The sequence below is a fragment of the Atractosteus spatula genome, chromosome 3 (assembly GCF_055471065.1).
Source record: "Atractosteus spatula isolate fAtrSpa1 chromosome 3, fAtrSpa1.hap1, whole genome shotgun sequence".
In the NCBI taxonomy this organism is placed as follows: domain Eukaryota; kingdom Metazoa; phylum Chordata; class Actinopteri; order Semionotiformes; family Lepisosteidae; genus Atractosteus; species Atractosteus spatula.
The window spans coordinates 9,202,923-9,221,886 of record NC_142708.1 but is presented as its reverse complement, the minus strand read 5'-3'; the positions used below and the strand labels follow the sequence as shown (position 1 = coordinate 9,221,886).

At 38.7% G+C, this 18,964-nt stretch overlaps 1 protein-coding gene across 1 annotated transcript in view; it reads right to left on the bottom strand.

The window, feature by feature from the left end:
* Positions 1 to 17,139, bottom strand: part of LOC148837369 (secretory phospholipase A2 receptor) — a 51,607-nt gene extending 34,468 nt beyond the window's left edge. The window contains exons 1-18 of the mRNA XM_088910222.1: positions 16,984 to 17,139; positions 16,365 to 16,480; positions 15,163 to 15,296; positions 14,419 to 14,642; positions 13,497 to 13,606; positions 12,074 to 12,192; positions 9,897 to 10,032; positions 8,658 to 8,740; positions 7,668 to 7,787; positions 6,683 to 6,784; positions 5,983 to 6,141; positions 4,554 to 4,636; positions 4,105 to 4,249; positions 3,552 to 3,596; positions 3,272 to 3,444; positions 1,300 to 1,414; positions 761 to 871; positions 216 to 248 (exon numbers count right to left, since the gene is read on the bottom strand). Of these exons, the coding sequence (XP_088766348.1) occupies positions 216 to 248; positions 761 to 871; positions 1,300 to 1,414; positions 3,272 to 3,444; positions 3,552 to 3,596; positions 4,105 to 4,249; positions 4,554 to 4,636; positions 5,983 to 6,141; positions 6,683 to 6,784; positions 7,668 to 7,787; positions 8,658 to 8,740; positions 9,897 to 10,032; positions 12,074 to 12,192; positions 13,497 to 13,606; positions 14,419 to 14,642; positions 15,163 to 15,296; positions 16,365 to 16,480; positions 16,984 to 17,139 (2,164 nt within the window). The remainder of the gene's footprint in view (positions 1 to 215; positions 249 to 760; positions 872 to 1,299; positions 1,415 to 3,271; positions 3,445 to 3,551; positions 3,597 to 4,104; positions 4,250 to 4,553; positions 4,637 to 5,982; positions 6,142 to 6,682; positions 6,785 to 7,667; positions 7,788 to 8,657; positions 8,741 to 9,896; positions 10,033 to 12,073; positions 12,193 to 13,496; positions 13,607 to 14,418; positions 14,643 to 15,162; positions 15,297 to 16,364; positions 16,481 to 16,983) is intronic.
* Positions 17,140 to 18,964: the final 1,825 nt, after the last annotated feature.

Genomic DNA, 18,964 nt, shown 5'->3' with positions numbered 1-18,964 from the left:
TTAGAGATAGTTTTTTTTATAGTCAATACATCTCATACAACATTACCTATATGAAAGCCTACAAAAAAGCCCTCAGATTCTTCTGGTATTGAATTTTAGTACTGTATTTTTGCTTAGCCGTTATAGTATGCTAAAATCCCACTGCTTCCACCACAAAATCAACCAGAAAAGTATCTTCTGAAAGACAAAGTTAGCCATTGAAACTCATACAGTACCTTCATGTGGGTGTTCTTCAGGAGGCATATTCCCTGAAAAATCAAGAAGGAATGATATTAAATTAGTGTACAGAAATCACAGTGTTACAATACAATACTCATTTTTTTTGTGTTTACTAAATGAAGGGGGGTAGGATTATCATAGGATCCGAAGTCCCAAACAGTTTCAGACAGTACAAGATTTACAGTAAACTCATAATACTGATGTGCTGCTCAATATTCCTGAACATTTATTAACCAAGTGAATAGTTAATTAGTGTTACTGATTTAAGAGTCAATATTTTCAAGTTTCTCATAAAATGTCACATTATCACTTTTTTTCAGAAAGTGTCCAGGGGAGTGGTACGGGAACTCTAAATGAAGTACTGGTTTTTGTCTCAAGCCTGCTGTCCTGTTGATGCTCCCCATTTACACATGTGGTCTCTGGGTAAGTCTGCATTTCGACTGACACAAGTCTAACTTGCCTCCCTTTGAAAGTTTCAGCTAATGATGAAAAAAAACAGCAACACTGAACAAAAACGACAAAAGGAAAAAAGTAACTTTACCTCGCCGTTTACAAATATATCCCCTCAAATGCTGGCAGTTGTCATCATTCCAGTACCCATCTCTTATTCGAATGTCAAGACAGTCCTCTCCATAGTAGTCATCTGGATTACCTGAGCAACCACAATATGATCAATAAACCCTACATTCATTTAGAATTTATTAATGCATTTTCTTAGACATTGAGTTTACCTTTTATGCTGGAATTCTACAGAATACTACACATTAAGAGCATTGAGGGTTTTACCATTCTACTAAATGGTAGGATAGAAATCTTTGTTAAAAGTTATTGTGAGGACAGAAAATAATTTTAAAGGGAGCATGTAACTTGGAGCTGCATAATATTCCTAGATCTTAAAAGTTTGTGTTCAACTTTGTCTTTGATTTCACAGAGGCTAGAATTCACTGGCACAATAATTCTGCCTTCCATTTGGAACCTGATGTAACTACTCAGACAATTAACGAGCGCTCTGCTACACCATGGTCTTGATCACAATGCAGTATTGCAGTGTGAAGGGCTTTGGTCTGGTCAGCGTCTTACCTGCGTGCCAATTGATGTAGCGAAAGGGGGAGTTGTCAGCCCATTCCCAGCCCCCCTCAACCACAGAATCATGGCCACCCATCCACAAGTAAGCCCCAGTTGGGACTGATGCAATCTGATCTACAGACCAAAAAATGTTTTTTTTAATTATCCTTTAATTGACGAAGAAAATACACCGCAGAGCAAGATACAACGCTGGTTACTCTTGCCTATCATACCCGGAGACTCTTCGCGATGTGACTACTCTGTACTACTGACCCATTCTAAGCAACAAAAAGAAAAGTGTTATGATGCTGCTCTTAAGGCAAAACTTTTGCCTAACATTCCCTGGGCGTATATGCTTTGTCAGCTTCAAAGTCCCCTCATCTTTGTCTATGTGGTTTTTGTTATCTGTCTAGAGCAAATTTAAAATTTGCATTTCATCCATTTCATAGAGGAGTATTTTCTTATTTAACTTGCAATAGGATTGGGAAGAGAGACAGAGCAGATTTTGTTACTGATCTGCTTACCACAAACGTTGCCTTTTTGATTGAAAGGGCTGCTGTTGCTTTCAACTAATGGATGTTTCCTTTTTGGGTCACAGTTGCACCTGTATTAAATGTATTAAAACAGGCTGCCTCTTTGCTGAGTCATGTTCTAAATCTCCTTTAAGTACAGTAGTTCTCCATCCCGATGTATAAAAGCTGCTAGTGTTGATGGCAGATAATTAAGAACATAAAGAGGTTAGCAGCCAGAAAGATATAAATCCTCCTTTGTTTGCTCTTTTGATTTAAGACAATATTAAGTTACATTTTAATATTTATCATGAAAATGTTTCTTTATATATTATTATATTATCTTCAGATGGTATAATTATAAACTGCAGAAATTTGCTATTTATATCGCACTAGCTAGGAATTAATTTATGTTACAGTCATTTTCATTTATTTCTTCTTTTAGTATTCAATTCATTTCAGATTTTAGGCAATTTTATTATATGTAAAAGAAATGTAATTTTGTCATAATCCCCATAATAAAAATGAAAAAACAAAGACAGGGTACCAGTAAGAGGCCATTCTGTCAATTAAGCATGTTTGAAAATTGGTATCTAAATGATCAAGATATCGGCTTCAACAATGTGACTGGCTAGCTTGTTCCACACTCCCACAACCCTTGGGGTAAAGAAATACATCCCCCTACTCACAATTACAAATGAATTTCCTCACTAAATTAAATAAATTGTGTCTCATTAATTGTTCAAACATGTTCCAGAGCAGTCTGTGTGTACTAAATATCAGCACAATAGAAGTTTAGAACTTTTTATTTGTACCTACAAAGTCTGTTTGCACTCTTTACAATTTATGATTGTTTAATTTTTCCGGTACCATTTACACTTTCAGAAATGTTATTGTCTAAATATTTGCAAGTTGATTTTTGGATAGTGGTGAATTAAGCAGAGAAGTAAATGTAATGTTATTAACCAGGAAATGAACTTTATTAAGGGACATTTGTAATATATGTGGTAATAAAATCATCAGACCTTTTAATGTTTTTCCTTTTTAGGATCCGACCAGTCAATTTTACAATTATTAACAATTTACAATCCAAAATAGTTTGGGAAACCGCGTCTGACTTCATGTGGAGACAGTTTTACACAAAGCTGAAAGCTTTGATTGTTAACAGGAATGTGTAGCACCACTCAAGAAACACCAAAGAGGAGAACAGCAGCATTGAAAAGAAGTGCTCTGTCTTCCAAAGAAAATGGTTGACAACTTTGTAGTGAAAAATGTTCTTTCACTAAAAAAAAAGTCCTTAGTTTTGTTTTTGGAGGGTGTTTGAAATACAGATATGTTACCAAATACAAGATCCGAAAGTAACATCTTAAAGACGCCCAACCTGGGGGACACGCGCGGGCAGACTTGGAGAGAAATTCGAACCGAAACCAATTTGGGATTTTTCCTGCGTTTTACGTTTTCTCCCAGGCGGTGGCCACTTTACCTTGGATGAAGACCTGCTCATAGGGCTCTGTGATGCTGACCAGGTCACCCCCCTGGTTCAGGCAGTCGCTTCGAGCGTCAGCCCAGGTCTTCATCGAAAGCGACTGGAACAGGTAACAGAACTCATTGAACGGGTTGGACACCCACGACCCACACTTTTCAGTCCACCCTGGATAAGAGACACATAGAGACGTAAAATAAAAACGAGCAGTGAAAAGTATATTTACAACGCAGCTTATTTATTTCATTAGGTGTCGCTTGGAAGCTGGTAGTTACCTGGGCCATTTGTCGGAGGGGTTGGATGTGGTCCTTGACCTTTCCCTAAAATAACAATTTAAAGTGAAATCAATCTGTACACAGATATCGACTGAGGCTGCTCTCAGTTACTCTCCATTTTTGATAGATCACTGACTAAGCTTGCAGGGCAAAAAAACAAAAACAAAACAAACATTGAATACTTCTGTAAAGCTCAAAGGTAAAATAAAAGTGCAGGGAAAATAACTAATTTTAACAGATAAAATCGGTCCTCATTAGATCATCGTCCGTTGAAACACATGATTGCATTTAAACAGCAAAAATCAGAACTGTCGCTCCATCACCTATGAAACGAAAGATTCTAAAAAAAAAGACTCTTTCAAAAGCAGATATTTTTTTTAAAAATCTGTCACCCCATGTTCCTGTATCATTTGTATGTTGTTTTTTTAAACCGGAGAAAATATGTTTTAAAGGATTATCGCAGAATCTCGGCATGCAATACGCGGCATCTACATATCAATGGAAAGACTTTTGCGCAAGTGCCTGACCTGAGCCAGACAAAAATCTTCCTGACCTTTTTTGCATATAAATGAATAGCCAGAAGCACAGTTCAGGTCGTTCATGTATCCGGGAGTAAAAGCTTCAGGGCCTAGCAGTTGCCCGCAGTGCTCATTATTATGCCAGTTATCGGGCTGCCCAGGGCCCCATGGAATAAAAGTCTGGAGAAAAAAAAGTTAGAATTTCAGTTCCTGTACATGTACAGTTTATTCCAAAGCTTAAAATGCTCATTCCGTGGTAACTAGTACCATTTTCCTCTGTGCCTGTTAAATCACTGAATTAAATAAATATCTCTTATGATGAGCAAACAACATGATCTACAATGTTATTTATAATAAGAGTTGTTGTTGTTGTTGTTGTTGTTGTTGTTGCCATGCGAACGCATTCACACAACCAGACAGCGAGGTGAGACGCACAAGCCGGTCACATACGGATCCAGTGCGATAGGTATCAGGCTCGGCTTACCGCTGGGGTCCCGTCCGACCACACAAAATGATTGTCGCTGTTGAGATTGTTGAGGCCCACCCACGAGGAGCTGGACATGTGCGCTTGAAAAACAAGTCAACGTTTCGGTGCTTAACAGACGGATTCCATCTTGAAACCGACATATTTGCACTCAGGGTTATTCAGAACAAAAGTTTTGAGAGGCAAGCTTTTTAAAAAGAAATTCACAGCTGGGTTTTTCTTTGTAGACAGAAGTCAAACGCAGAGAAATATACAGTGTTGACCAACACAAAATGTAAGTTCCTATACTTTGGGAAACTAAGACACTCAGCTGAGCACTTTCCTAATTAATACTGCAATAATTCCAATTGCCCAACATTTTTGAGGCTAGACAAGGGTCAAAGAGCCTTAAACTTCATATTAGGAATGAATATTCCATCATCCATTTTGAATGTCATGTTTACTTGCCTTCACACATGTTAATGACTTTTGGATTTTGTCCAAAAGGTCATATAAAAATTATAAGTAATAGGTTTATTCCATGCTGAAAAAAAGAAGAAAGAGAACACAACGTTTCGGCCGTGGAGCCTTCTTCAGGTGTGTGAAGCCTTCTGAAACGTTGTGTTCTCTTTCTTCTTTTTTTCAGCATGGAATAAACCTATTACTTGTTCCTTTGCAGCCTACACATGGTGACGCAGCTACCCACCTGATATAAAAATTATGTCTGTTTTTTTACCATTGTGTGCATTAAAAAAATTCTTAAAGTTTTATATTGTAACTAGGACATAATCTAGATAAAGGGTTTATGGTATGTGTGAAGAGCATGTAGTTATTCTGAATGCTAAGAAATTGTTTTAATTACCTCTTGGGGGTTGAACCATCTAAAGAGACATCTAATCCTGCCTTTTGCAAAGTTACAGCCACCAGTATTGGGGAAGTTACTGATATAAAACAAGTCATTACTATTAAAAGTGTAAGAGATTACATTTTTAAAATTCATTAAAAGTTGGAAGAAGTTTTTTAATGTTTTACTTAGTAACTATGCACAAAACTACTAAAGGCTTCTTAAAATTATTTTCCCCCAGTGGCTTACTAATTATTAAAAAGTAATCCCACTAGTAGTTTGTAACTGTAATGGAATGCTTTTTACATGTAGCTTTCCCCAAGACAATCACTGACAGCTCTATCACTTCAGGTCTTTTTCAGAGTTTGTGAAAAATAACTCAGTCAGCAAGCTGGTCTGTCTCTCCTAAGGAAGCATACAGCACTGCCAACTGTAATAATGAATTACAACATGTTTTCACTGAAGTGAGAAGAAACTGACAACAAACAAAATACTTGGAGAAACACCAGAGCAATAAGCTTGATGAAAAAGCAGAACATTTTTGTGTTAAAAAGAGATTAATCACATAAAGCTACAGTATACACATCTTCAGGAAGATGCACTCACCAGTCAGAAAGCTCAAAGTTTCTTGATTTTGGAAGCTGGCCAAATCTCCATTCTCATCCCTGCAGTGCTTTTGAGCTTCTCCCCAGTTCTTGACAAAATCACTTTCAAAGTGGTAACATGTCTCATTGAACAGAACATACCCTGTGTCACAGAACGACCCTAAATCAAAAGGAAATAAAAAAACCTATAAGTCTAGCTTGAAATGAAGTAACCAGTACAAACAAAAAGGCAAACAACAAAAGAGAATCTGAGAGAAAGTTTCAGGAAAATAGGATAATAGGATGGATTGCACTTCTTTAAGACTAAACAGCACAGTAACAGTTCGGACTGACCAGCAGGTATTCACTGCAGGGACACTGTACTGTAAAAAGGTGCCGTCCTTTGGATGAGACATAAAACCAAGGTCCTGACGCTCTGTGGTCATTAAAAATCTCAGGGCGTTTCTTGAAAAGAGTAGGGCTGTAACCCCAGTGTTCTGGCCAAATCATGGCCTCCTAATTATGAGTCATGGCCTCCTAATAATCCCCATCTCTGAACTGGCTTCATCACTCTATTCTCCTCCCCACTGAGAGCTGGTGTGTGGTGAGTGTACTGGCGCAGTATGGCTGCCGTCGTATCATCCAGGTAAGAGCTCGTCCCCATTACCTGTGAAGCACTTTATTATTATTATCATTATCATTATCCACTGAAACCACCCTACCTGGGGCAGAGGTGGGTCTGATGTTATGGCCTCCAGCCATTTTGCAGACATATCCCAAGTTCCTGAAGCAGCTCGTTGTTTCCCACTTTCCTTCAACGTCTCCTGCATGGGAGAAACATGGAAAATAATGTTTGTGGCCAAAACTCTTTTGCAGCTGAGGCACCACCCTCATCTCCCCCACCATTTTGGGGAAAACATGTGTAGTTTGGATAGATCAACATTTAAAATAAAATATTTAAGACGTCAGCCGTGTTTGTTGCTATGTGATGTTTGAAAACTCACTACGCTTGAGACGAAAGAGACAGGTGTTTTGTCTGAGCAAAATGTTAGCTTGAAAGAGATTTGTGTAAAGAAAAAGTAGCAGCCATTCACGTCTTTGCTGTATATATTATGGCGTGTTAAAATATGACTATTAATTTCTTCCACTAGAGGGCAGAGGTGAGAGACACAACCATGGTCTTCATGTAACATAAACTAGTTTTAGGTCCTATTACATAAACACTAGCTGGAAAACCATGAGTATCCTCTTTCTCAGACTGGACCCACCATAACTTTTGGTAGTGACATTCACCTAATACAAGTCAGCTGAGTTGCCATATTGGATAAAGGTCCCTTTTAGATCTTAGTCACGCACTCTGACCCTCCTGAAAGAGCTGCTGACATAATATCACATACAGATTACTGTCCATCTGCTCCGCTTCACTTAACTCCCCCTGAATCTGTTCACATCTTTCCTTTGCTGGGCAGACATCAGAAAAATCGACCACACTGGAGACACATCAAGGTCCCAAGTCACAAACTGATTCCAAGCTTCCTTCATTACTTTTCCAAAATTGTTGCTCATTTCATAGTGCTGTACAGGGTAAAGAGTGCTGTGAATTGCTGTAATTTATTTTCTTTTCACCATTGAACTTGTGGGCTTTTTATGTCCAGTATATAAATCCATAAATCCTGCATCCTGAAACCAGTGCCTTTGTATTCTTACCGGTGTAAATCTGCCCACAGTCCCACATGTTTGCAGTATTGTGCGGATGAGACGGAGCCCAGTTCTGGAAGGTGACTGGTTTTTTGTCCACCCATTGGAAAGTGCCATCTGTATCCTTATCTAATGTTAAGGAAGAACAAGAAGTTTGTCTTGAAAAGTCAATGTGACATTTCTTCCCTAGAAAACAACTGTTTTCAACATTTTGCAGGGAATGAGGCAACTCTCTGAAGAATATGTTAATGTTGACACCGTGTAATGCAGAAATTATACGATATTTCTTAATGAAGTCAATTAAGGCAACCTGTGTTAAAAGTAAAGTGGAATGTAGTGAGTATAGTAAATAATGCCAAGCAAGATTAGTGCACATGAGCTAGCACATTCATAGTTAAATTACTGGAAGAGAAAGCTCTGTGCACAGTGACAGCACTAAATGTCCACACAGGATAATGTGCTTTTAGACTGAGCTTTGGAATTACATAAGTACCAATGAATGTGTCTCTATCCTATTATAAAACATAAAGTAAACATATTACCACACAGGTCATGTTAAAATAAAGCACACGTCCATAAATGACACTGATTCTCATGCTGTCCCTGAGACAACGGATTTTGTTTCGTAGTTTCAAATCTTAAGTTATGGGGGATGTACGAAACAGCTATTGTCCTTTAGCACAATACAGTAAACCTGGAAGCTTTAAACCACATATTACTGTAAGTAAAAGTTGCTGGCAAAGAAGTTAAGGAAATGAATCTTTCAGTGTGTGCCCTGACTCACTGCTGACTGTTGCTGTAAATGAGGGCGCAAGAGAAAAAAAAAACAGCCAGTCTTTATAACATTTCAGTTTATATTAGATTCTGTCTCCATTACCAGAGATAGAACTATTATTTTACGGCCAGTGTTTTTTTTCCTTCACCTAAAAAAAAACTGTTTTACACAGATTGCACCAGAAAACCTTTCAAGTTTACAATTGCTGTTTCAAACCAACATACCTGATAAACCGATCCAAATGTCGGGTACCTCCACCTGTTGCAGATCTGGCAGAAAGCCGTTGATATAAAACTGCTCCAGTTCACTGTCAGAAGAAAAGAAACAGAACAACTTAAAATACAGAGACTTCAAAGAACTGAAAAACTGTCATCCAGAAGCATATTGATTGGGTCAAAGTAAATCTATCTAATATAAGTGGAAAGCTTTTTTTTGGTTTTATCTCTAGATGAATATGGATGAGAAGTAATTTTGGAAAATATGGGCGACTTTCGGTGCTCAGCTACTTAATGATCTGTGAAGTGTGAAATGAGTCAAGTGCTGAGGGACGTTGAACATAAAATGCTTTATTATTGATGTATGTTCTTCTTTGTCCTACCGTCATTTTTAAATATGCAATAATTATTATTAATGATATTACTTGTTTAATTTATTTTTAACTTGTTTCAATATAGAAGAGTCAATTAATGTTTGTTTGAAAACCAGAAGTAAGATTTGTATTAAACAGTAAAACCCATAAATCTTACTGTTTTAGAATATCCATTATAATATTGGTAATGATGGTAATAATTCCATTGGTGTGGTCATATAATTAAAAATATCAACATTATACTATTGATAACTTTTAAAAATAATGTATAATATTTGGAAAACAACTGAAGTGAAACGATTGATTTTGCTCTAAAAAATCTGCACCAATTGGGAAAGGAGGATTCCAGAAGTCATCGAAATTGTACATACGAGCAGTATTTACAGTATAGACATACAATAATATATCAGGTGGGTGGCTGCATCAGCATGCGTAGGCTGCAAAGGAACAAGTAAAGGTTTATTCCATGCTGAAAAAAGAAGAAAGGAAACACAACGTTTCGGCCATGGAGCCTTCTTCAGGTGTCAATAGCTAAGGATATACAGTAATATCACAGAGGATATAATAGCACTAAGGACATAATATCCTTAGCCAAGCTAAGGATATAATATCATGCCTGAAGAAAGGTCCACAGCTGAAACGTTGTGTTTTCTTTCTTCTCTTTTCAGCATGGAATACACCTTTACTTGTTCCTTTACAATAATACATTATCAATATCAAGATCAGCCACAGACTACAGTATTGCAGTGGCCATCAGGAGTTATTTCAATTCAAGCTCTTTCTTTGATCCAACACTTTTTGGTTGATCACCCTAGACGACTCTCAGGGTTTTGTAAGACACGATGAGCATGAGTTTTTCCAGATTGCGTTTTACCTTTTGATTGTTAGCAAAAGAGCTCCCAGGTTAAAGCACTTTCTCTGAGCTTCATACCAGGTGGTCAGAAGATTGGGATTGCTCACAAACCAGTAGCAGTTACCAGAGAAACTGTTCCATCCAGGGGGACAAATTGCTGTCAGAAAAGCAGAAGTAAAAATCAGCAAAGGTTAATCTGTTAAGTAATCACCTGAATCCCTGTTCATTGTCTTACTCTTTGTTTTACAGATCAAAATAATCAATGCCTACAGTATCAAATCATTGAAAGAAAAATGAACAGGTTTATTGAATCTGATATTGTATAAATAGAGATAAATTAGAGATTTTATAGCTTTGATAGACATAGCTTTTATAGATATGAATCATGTTCTTTAGAAATTAAATAAATGCTGCACATTAAGAAGAAATAGTTCACCAAACCAGTTGAGTCTATATGTCCTCAATAGGCAGGGAACCAGCATATACCGAAAGACAGCTTGGTCCATATTGTGTCAGAGCTTTCTTCCTCCAGGATGTACACGTACTGCTTGAAATTCCTAACCATGGGTTCTGCAGTGGTCACATCTGGACTCTCACTTGTTCTCATTCCTAGCTGCCAAAGACACCAGCGTCTTCTGTTGTTTTCCATCTCTGCTCCTAATGGCTATTCGGCCCCTTAAATTGAACTACCTACACGTTTAAGCCTTTATTGTCTTTTTCTCCTCTCAGTTTCAAAAGTATTTCCAAAAAATAAGACAGCAAAAAACTCTCCCTAGTCTCTTTTCAATTCTTCACACACCTAAAAAAGGCTCAACACCCAAAATGTTTTGTTTCTCCTTTCTATTTTTTCAGCATGGAACAACTTTACTTGTTCTCTCATACTCACACTCTTCTTGTCTTGCTAGTTAAATGTTATTTCTGTCCAATATCACCTACTAGTTGACCATTCAATGATGAATGACACTGTATGAGACTCAAAGAACACATTTTGCTCTGTGGTGCTCCTCCTAACCCCACACGGCTGAATCACAGGATGTCTGAAACACGGAACATGATACCCAGAAGATGTCATTCACAAAGGTTTGAGCAAACTGCAGCCTCTTCCAGAAGCACAGGGCACCAGAGATGACTGTTCTCCCCCCTGGACAGGGTTTGGAATATCCAACACTGCCAGCAAATCCTGGAAAATATTTATATTGGAAGGAATCTAGAGCAACTAGAGAAAAAGTCTGCATGGAGAGAGGTAAAATGCAGACTCTACAGAGACTGAGGCCTGACTCCAAACCTACAGGAAGACGCAGGAGCTGTGAGGCTGCTGTACCGAGTGGCAGCCTGCCCATTTAAATGTTTAAGAGCTGATTTTTTTTTTTTTGGGGGGGGGGGTAATTCAAAGGGTTTCAAGAAGCAGGTGAGGAGTCAAACAGCATCGGAGCATAACAGAGCAATCGAAATTGAAAACACAGAAGACACTTGTCTCATCTCAGGAATAGGCTGAAAAACCACTGCTGTAAGTCAGCACAGGGATACTCATTTGACATCCAGAGACGAACTATGAGATCTTTTTTTTAAAAAAATCAGATACTGTAATTATTCATGTTTGTCAGGAGAGTCTTCGGCTCCCCCGCAAACCTGTATTGGATAAATAACATAGATGGATGTAATTATTAATCTAGAACCCAGTACTTCATGTCAGTAGTTTCAGTGCATTACAATAGAATAGTTAACTCACTGTAGTTTTTTGTTTCTGTACAAGTTTTGGAGGCTTGAAAAACGCCCCCAGAAAAACTGCTTATTGTTCCCAGAACAGAGTTGGCAAAAACAGTAGTTTGAAATAATGAGCAATAGATACCAACAGCAATGTGCAGATGTTTCTGTAAAATACACTATGCTTTCACTTTCTGAAGAAAAAGAAATTGGAGTAAAATCATGAAAAGCAATAGTTTAATAGTGTGGCTTAACACAATGATTTATTATTAAGTTGACTTCTAATGTTTAATAAAGTAGATACAATTTATAATCACTTTTTTTTGTAAATCCAATAACTTCCACAAGAACCCATAATGTTTCTCAAGCATCTATGCACTTTATAAAGTTATTCTACCTTCTAAAGAACAAGATACAGTAATTATGTAGTTACAGTAAGTGATAAGTTAATACTTATGTATATAGTCACATCTGGTTTTATTACTCCATCTTACTGTTCAGGGCTCTTTTGCACATGTATGGTCTCTCATGACGACACAGGTGTGATCTCCATTTTCCATGTTCTTCGCCAGTCTCTTTAATAACAGCAGCACAAACTCCTGTCGCAATATGGCTGTCCAAAAACAGATGTGCAGTGCTGTTATTTGAATCCGGACATCTACAAATTAACAGCAGTGCTACAAAGGCAATTCATGGCGTACTTATGAGCCAACATTTCCACACAAATCTGACCTTTGAATGAATGCATTTTCCACAAGGCCCTGCCTGCGGTTTTTAATCTGAACAAACCACATTGGAGAGGCTAGGCTTGTCAACATATTTTAAATTTGGCTGTCACTTGCAATCAAAAAGAAGATAATGTGTATTTAAGAGTATGCATGTTGCACAGGGACATATAAATAATAAATGTTTCTTCCTGTTAAATTCAGATCCAGATAGAAGAGTTTTCGATTTCGAACATTTGATTCAAAACTGTTGTGGGAAATTCTTCATCAGAGGAGCAGGACACAGTCTTGTGCAGATTCAGTTTTATTGAGCTCAATAATGACAACAGCACACGCTGGGTCTGCCCCACAGAACAGACAAACTGCAAGGGTCTGCCAGCTCTTATATACAGTCAGAAAGAAGTTTGTCTTAATCTGAGTGCTTGTCCTGTGCTTTGATATGTACAGTAATTACTTCTTGTCCTGCTCTGTCGTGCTCTAGGTTCAGTCCTTTGATAAGCAGTAGACATTGATCTACTTTATTCTGTTTATGGTATGTTTGTGGGTGTTGGTCCTGCCTTTTGTTATGTAGCGTTAAGTCACTGGGGCTGCTCAAGCAAGTTAGCTTTATGGCATCTTAGTATAACTTTTGTTGAAGGCTAAATTAACAGACCCCAGCAACACCTTCCACAATGTGCTTAAGTGGTAATATTGCAATGCAGGATATGTGATATATTTACATGTCCCACTTCAAAACAAAAAAAAACAAACTAGGGGCAGGCAAATATTTACACATTTACAGTGTTTGGAACATGCTACCCAGTGTATAAAGTGTACAGTAGCACTGCACTCCTTAGTCATGTGGAACTGAATCACTAAAAGAGTGAAGGTATGGTGTTCAGTCAGTGGTTTAAATTCTCAGCCATGTACTGTAAGTAAAAAAAGAATAAGGAAAAATAAATCTTGTCAAGGCCATATGGAGCGCTATTTATCTTGTCACTGTAAAGCCCTGAGGCTGAGAAAGAACTCTTGGTCTCAGACATTTATGGATTTGTTCAATCTGAAATTCAAGGGGAGCAAACACCTATGATGGCACAATTTACAACAAATAACTTTCGGCTCCACTATTCCTCACTAATACGACATACGAGAGCCATGACACAACTGTTACTCTTCCATGTCAAGAGATCTATTTTCGTCGTACACATCTTACCTTAAATCTGGCTGGTCTCGATCCCAGTTTGTATAAGCGAGGTCTGATCTATCCGACCAGCTGAACTGGGAATTGTCCGCCTGAACTTCACAGGATAATGAAGTACACCTCTGCGCAACACCAGTACACATTTTTACTACCCATAGGCTAACAGCTTTGGAGATTTGACTTGAGATGTTTAGAAAATGAACCCTCCATGCTTCACCTGTTTCTGGTAGATGTAATTCACAGACATAAATTTCAGCTTAGTGTTCAAGGTCACACCCACTTTCTGCATTCACATACATTCTAATGGCATCATTTCAAATATTTTAAAATTCCAATACTTTAAGGTCAAGGTACAGTGTACACTGTGTATGGTCATCCCTATTTGATATTATGTATGGTGGAGGACAAATATCTTCCATGTATAGGCTAATGAGGAATGACACAAACCAATATCTCCTTTATCTCAGCATCGCTAACTAGTAGTCACCCCTCACATCACTTCCTGAAACCTAAAAAAAATCCTGTGTCTCTTCTTTTCTCTATTTGCAACAGCTTGCTGAAGAAGCTCCCAATGCATCTTATTTTACGTGACATCAAGTCAAATGGTCGTACTGGTAACATATTGCTAAAACACCATATAATGAACAATTACTGTGCAATTGCAAACACATCACTTCAGGATATTTTAATTACATCCCTGGTGCTCTGGTGGCTGGCACCGGTTGATATACACATAAAAAGACTATTTTTAGGACCAGTTTCTATTGGCATGCTTTTAACAGCAGACACAAAAAAGCTTTGGGAGAGTTTAGTGCAAAAGTCCAACCGAGAGAAGAATTTGTAGAAGTAAACATTGTAAGTATAAGACTTAATTTTTCCCCAGGACTGTAAATTTAATATAAAGTCGATGACGATGGAAGAGTGAAGCCCTTACCAGGGTTGAAAGGCCAATCCAGAGATCAAATTGAGAGGAATCCAAGTGGCTAGTGACATAACGCTCTTCATCTTCTGACAGGATGGACACCAGATCTCCTCCTTCTCTCACACAGTCCAGCCTGGATGCCACCCAGGACTTCCTGGTTTCAGAATTCAGCTTGTAACAGCTGGACCCATAGAGTTGCCACCCATTTGCAGTGTCACATACAACAGGTGGGTTGGCTGTAAACGAGGAACAGACTGAATGTCTGAATCACAAACACTAAACTACACTAAAGTCCCAATTCCAGGTGAGCTCTCAGAAGCTTAAAATATGTTTTGCACAATGTAACAGGTTGTCCATATATTCAAATATTCTTTCCTATCTTGTAATTATTAAATAATGTACTATCCCATAATACTTTTCTCGTATGAGCATCTCAAAACCGTGTTTCGATGTAGTAGCAGGGCTGAATTTTGGCACACACACACACGCATAGCTGAGGGGAGGTGGAGCCGCTAGCAACCGGTGTGGGCGCTACTCTATTCTAATGCTAAACCACGTGATTGATGGAGCGAGTGGAACAGCCGCTAGAGAGCGTGTGATTATTAACTTGGAGCACCTGGAGTCAAACGCAAGCATGTTGTTTCAGCTCGTTTTTCGTTAGTCACTAGTGTTTCCTTCCTTCATAGATCCGGCACTGGTGCCGTGAGAGGATCTCCGTTTGGGAAGAGACTTTCGCCGGCGGAGAGAGTGACGTACGGTTCAGTCTTTTACAGACGTAGCGGCGCTGGACCGTGCAGGGCTCGTCGTTCCACCGGGCGAGGTTGTTTCCGACCAGCTGCCCACAGTCCTCGTCGTCATTCCAGTCATCAGGCTGTCCGTCGGCCCAGTTTCTGCGGAACAGGTGGAGAAGGATAATTTTTTTTTTTAAAAGGCTGCCTGCTTTACTGCAGAAACGCAATGCACGCCCTGTGTGCGCTCTGAGAATGATCAGGTTGCGTGAAAAGAAACGAATTTTTCTTAAATCGAAGATAACGGCAGACTAGAATGGCAGTTTGTAAACGGTCTCCGCTCAAGCAACTGAAATAACGCACTCATCAGCCCATATATACAATACTTCATCTTTCCCACTGAATAAGTAATTCGAAAAGGAATCCCAACTGATGGTCAGGATGTTATTTTGTGAAATACAAATATAAAAAATGGTACTAAGCTAATTATGATATAATTTTATAATATACTAAAGAAATCTAAGTCAATATGTATAAAGTCCTTGAAACACAAACAATATATCCGTGCTTCAACTGTCACGGGAAGTGCATATTTAGGACCCTATGCAGACGGTATAATCCAGAAGAGACTGCAGAAGGACAACAGGGAAAACACAGAGAGGAATGGGAGTCCAAAAGGGAAAAACAGGGCACAGTCCAAACTCCAGGTAGCCGGGAGATCAATCCAAGACAGGCAGTTAAAACAGGAACCAGGTCGGAACCGGAACAGGGAAGTTAAAAACACAATGACGAGGCCAGGAGCTCCCAACCCTGGACCCAGATGGTCAGGATGCCGTGATGGAGCCTATGGAGTCGGGTCTCTCCTGGACCTACTGGTAAGCGGGCTTCCGGGCGTCCATCTTCCAGAGCTGAGCCCAGAGCTTAGGAGGCATATAATTTATATAGTGACGGGTTAAACAGGAGGCAGGTGCACGTAATAATGAAACTAATAATAAAAGGTCAGAGCGCCCTCTAGAGGAGGGGTGATGACCGTGACATCAACTGTGAAGTGCCTTTCACCATTGATCTGTGAAAATCACAGCTTGACAGTGTATAAGTGCATGAGTCTTCTTTCTGTGAGCTAACTAAATAACTACGTAACTAAATAACCCTGAAATAAATCCAGCAACAATCTTCTGTTGTTAAATACCATGGCTCAGATTGAGAGCGGGTTAACTTCGGATCACTTACGCTAGAAAGGGATAATATTGGCTTCCATCTGACCACTCCCACACTCCCTCAGCACCAATGTCATTCAAGCCAAACCAGAAGATGTCTTTGGTCCCAATCTGAGTTCTGATCCAACCCTGGAAGGAAATGCAAAACCCACTGACAAGGAGGCACATCTACTGTAAGTGTCCTGTACGGGACAGCCACCGCAGCAGCAGTCATTCTGTAGCTGATCCTGTCACATCTCTGCAGCTAAGCTAGGCTGGGCCAGGTCTGTACTGTACCAAGATGGCCAGATGGAAAACCTTGTTGCTGCTGCAGGTGGTTTGGGGTGACCAGTAGGTGGAGTCCTTCCCTCTGGAACAGCATTTCCAAAGCAATCCCCCAGTATGGTGAGGGTGAGTACTGTGCTATAGGAATTGCTGCCCTTTGGATTAGATGTTAAACCAAGGCCCTGAATACTTGGTCGATAGAGATACCATGGCAGTTTTTCACAGAGTAGTGCTGTTAATCCTTTACTTGTATCATTGCATTATGATTTCTTTTCCAGATATTCTGGGCATCTAAAAGAATCTCATATTCATTGCCGCTGTCAAGTCTGAGATTCAGCCCATTATAAGAAAACTAGGACCTAACTCACCCTTTCATGAATGTCCTGGATGCTCATTAAATCTCCTCCCTTGTCCACACAGGCCGCTCTGGCATCGACCCATGTCTTTGTGACGTCTGAGATGAGATAGCATTTGCTCTCATACGGCCTCCATCCTTCCTCACACTGGCTTAATGCTAAAAACATACATACATATATACTTGCCTCAATAAAGTTCTCATAGACGAAAAGCACAAATCATTAACTGGCATTCTGCAACTGGAACATTGTGGCGTGATTCATGAATATGGAGTCAGAAATTCAACAGGCTTCAGATGATAGTGCTTGAGATCTCAATACAAAATTGTTTATAGTAAATGGGCAAGCATGTATAAATTAGTTTTTGAGGAATATTGAAAAGATCGTGGTTGGTACGGTGGGTCAGCGCTGGGGCCCTGGGTTTAAATTTGGTCCCTGGGGACCTATCTGTGTGGAGTCTGTATTTTTTGATGTTTCTGTGGGGTATTGGGCTTGTGAGAAAACTTGCCCTTGTTGTGGGTGTGTCTGTGTGTCCTGTTCAGGGTGTATCCTGTCTGCTTGTTGTTTGCTGGGATGGGCTCTGGCTCCCCTGTATTAGGTAAATTGGTTAGTAAATGAATGGCTGTAATGGCTGTCTCGGAACTATATTTGACTATCTTGACATCTTGTCCAGTTAACTTTATGACTGTGAATAGTTCTATTTAATGCTAACCCATACTGTAATTTATAAACTTTTTCCTGTTCTCTAGCTAATTCTCTTCTTTACTGTGTCTACAAGACTTTTGCAAAATATGAGAAACTGAGGTGTTCTAAAAAAAAACAACCACAAGGAATCAACTCATTGAACATCAGGGTTCCACAAAAATGGAGACCTTATGTTATGTTGTAGGTTTCTTTCTGTCATCTATTTTTATTGCACAAGTTACAGATCTACTTCAAACAATGCTATAGTAAAAGTGTCATAAAAGTAAACTACTGAGTCAACAAACACCACTCCAAAGATGGAGTTTGAGGCCAACTTGCTGGTACTATGTTTGTGCTAGTAAGTAAAATGTGTTTTCCTCAAAACCAGTATCCAAGCGCTCTAAATACTGTAAAAATACCATAAAACACTTTGGAAATGCTTTAACCTGAAATGCTTACATGAACAAAAATGTAAAAACATGCATTTACTTAAATGTTTTACCACAAGATAAGCTAACATGTTAAATCTAAGTCCACTGATCCATTTTTCTTTGAAGAGATTTTTCACAGTTACCTGGAAAAGTATTCAATATACCAAAAATAAGTCAAATTTTCCCATATCTGTGACAATCTTAAAAATGTAAATCAGAGGAATCAGAGGTCCCCAGTACATATGCAGATAGACTCTTCCCTTGAAGTGAAGTGTAATTTTGAAGTCTTTACTGAAGGAATACGTTATATTGTCAGTTTGTCTTTTTGAAACAAGTACGTAGCTTTGCTTTTAACAAAAGGAAAGAACTGGAATAGGAACTGGAGAAAAGTAATTTACAAAACATTTTAAAAGGAAAAATAATTGCAAAAGGACCACTAGTTAAATTTAAGAACAAAACTTTGTCAACTGTAAATTAAAAAAAAAGAAAAATGTTTTAAATGATTTAAAGCAAATCTCCATTTTTTCATTGTGAAGAAATACCATCAGTCAACATATTTCTAAACCACTTTCAGGAGATTTGGTTAGTTTGCAATTTTCCTAAAAAAATCGTTGTTGTTTTTTCCATTGTAATTGGAACCCTGTGAATATGGGACCTCGGTACAGGTGTCCCCATCCTAATTCTGATCTGAATGTCATAGCACTTGACATAGGAATCACCAAAAAGAGAAATATACCCGTGTGCAAGAAATCTCAGCGCAAGTCAGCAAAGGATGGAGATAAGTTTCAATTTGTTAAGAAAAAGTCCATTTTCCAGAAAACACCTGAGAAGATGCACAAAGTGTCTTTTCCTTTAATGCTCTGCTTGCAATTACTGTC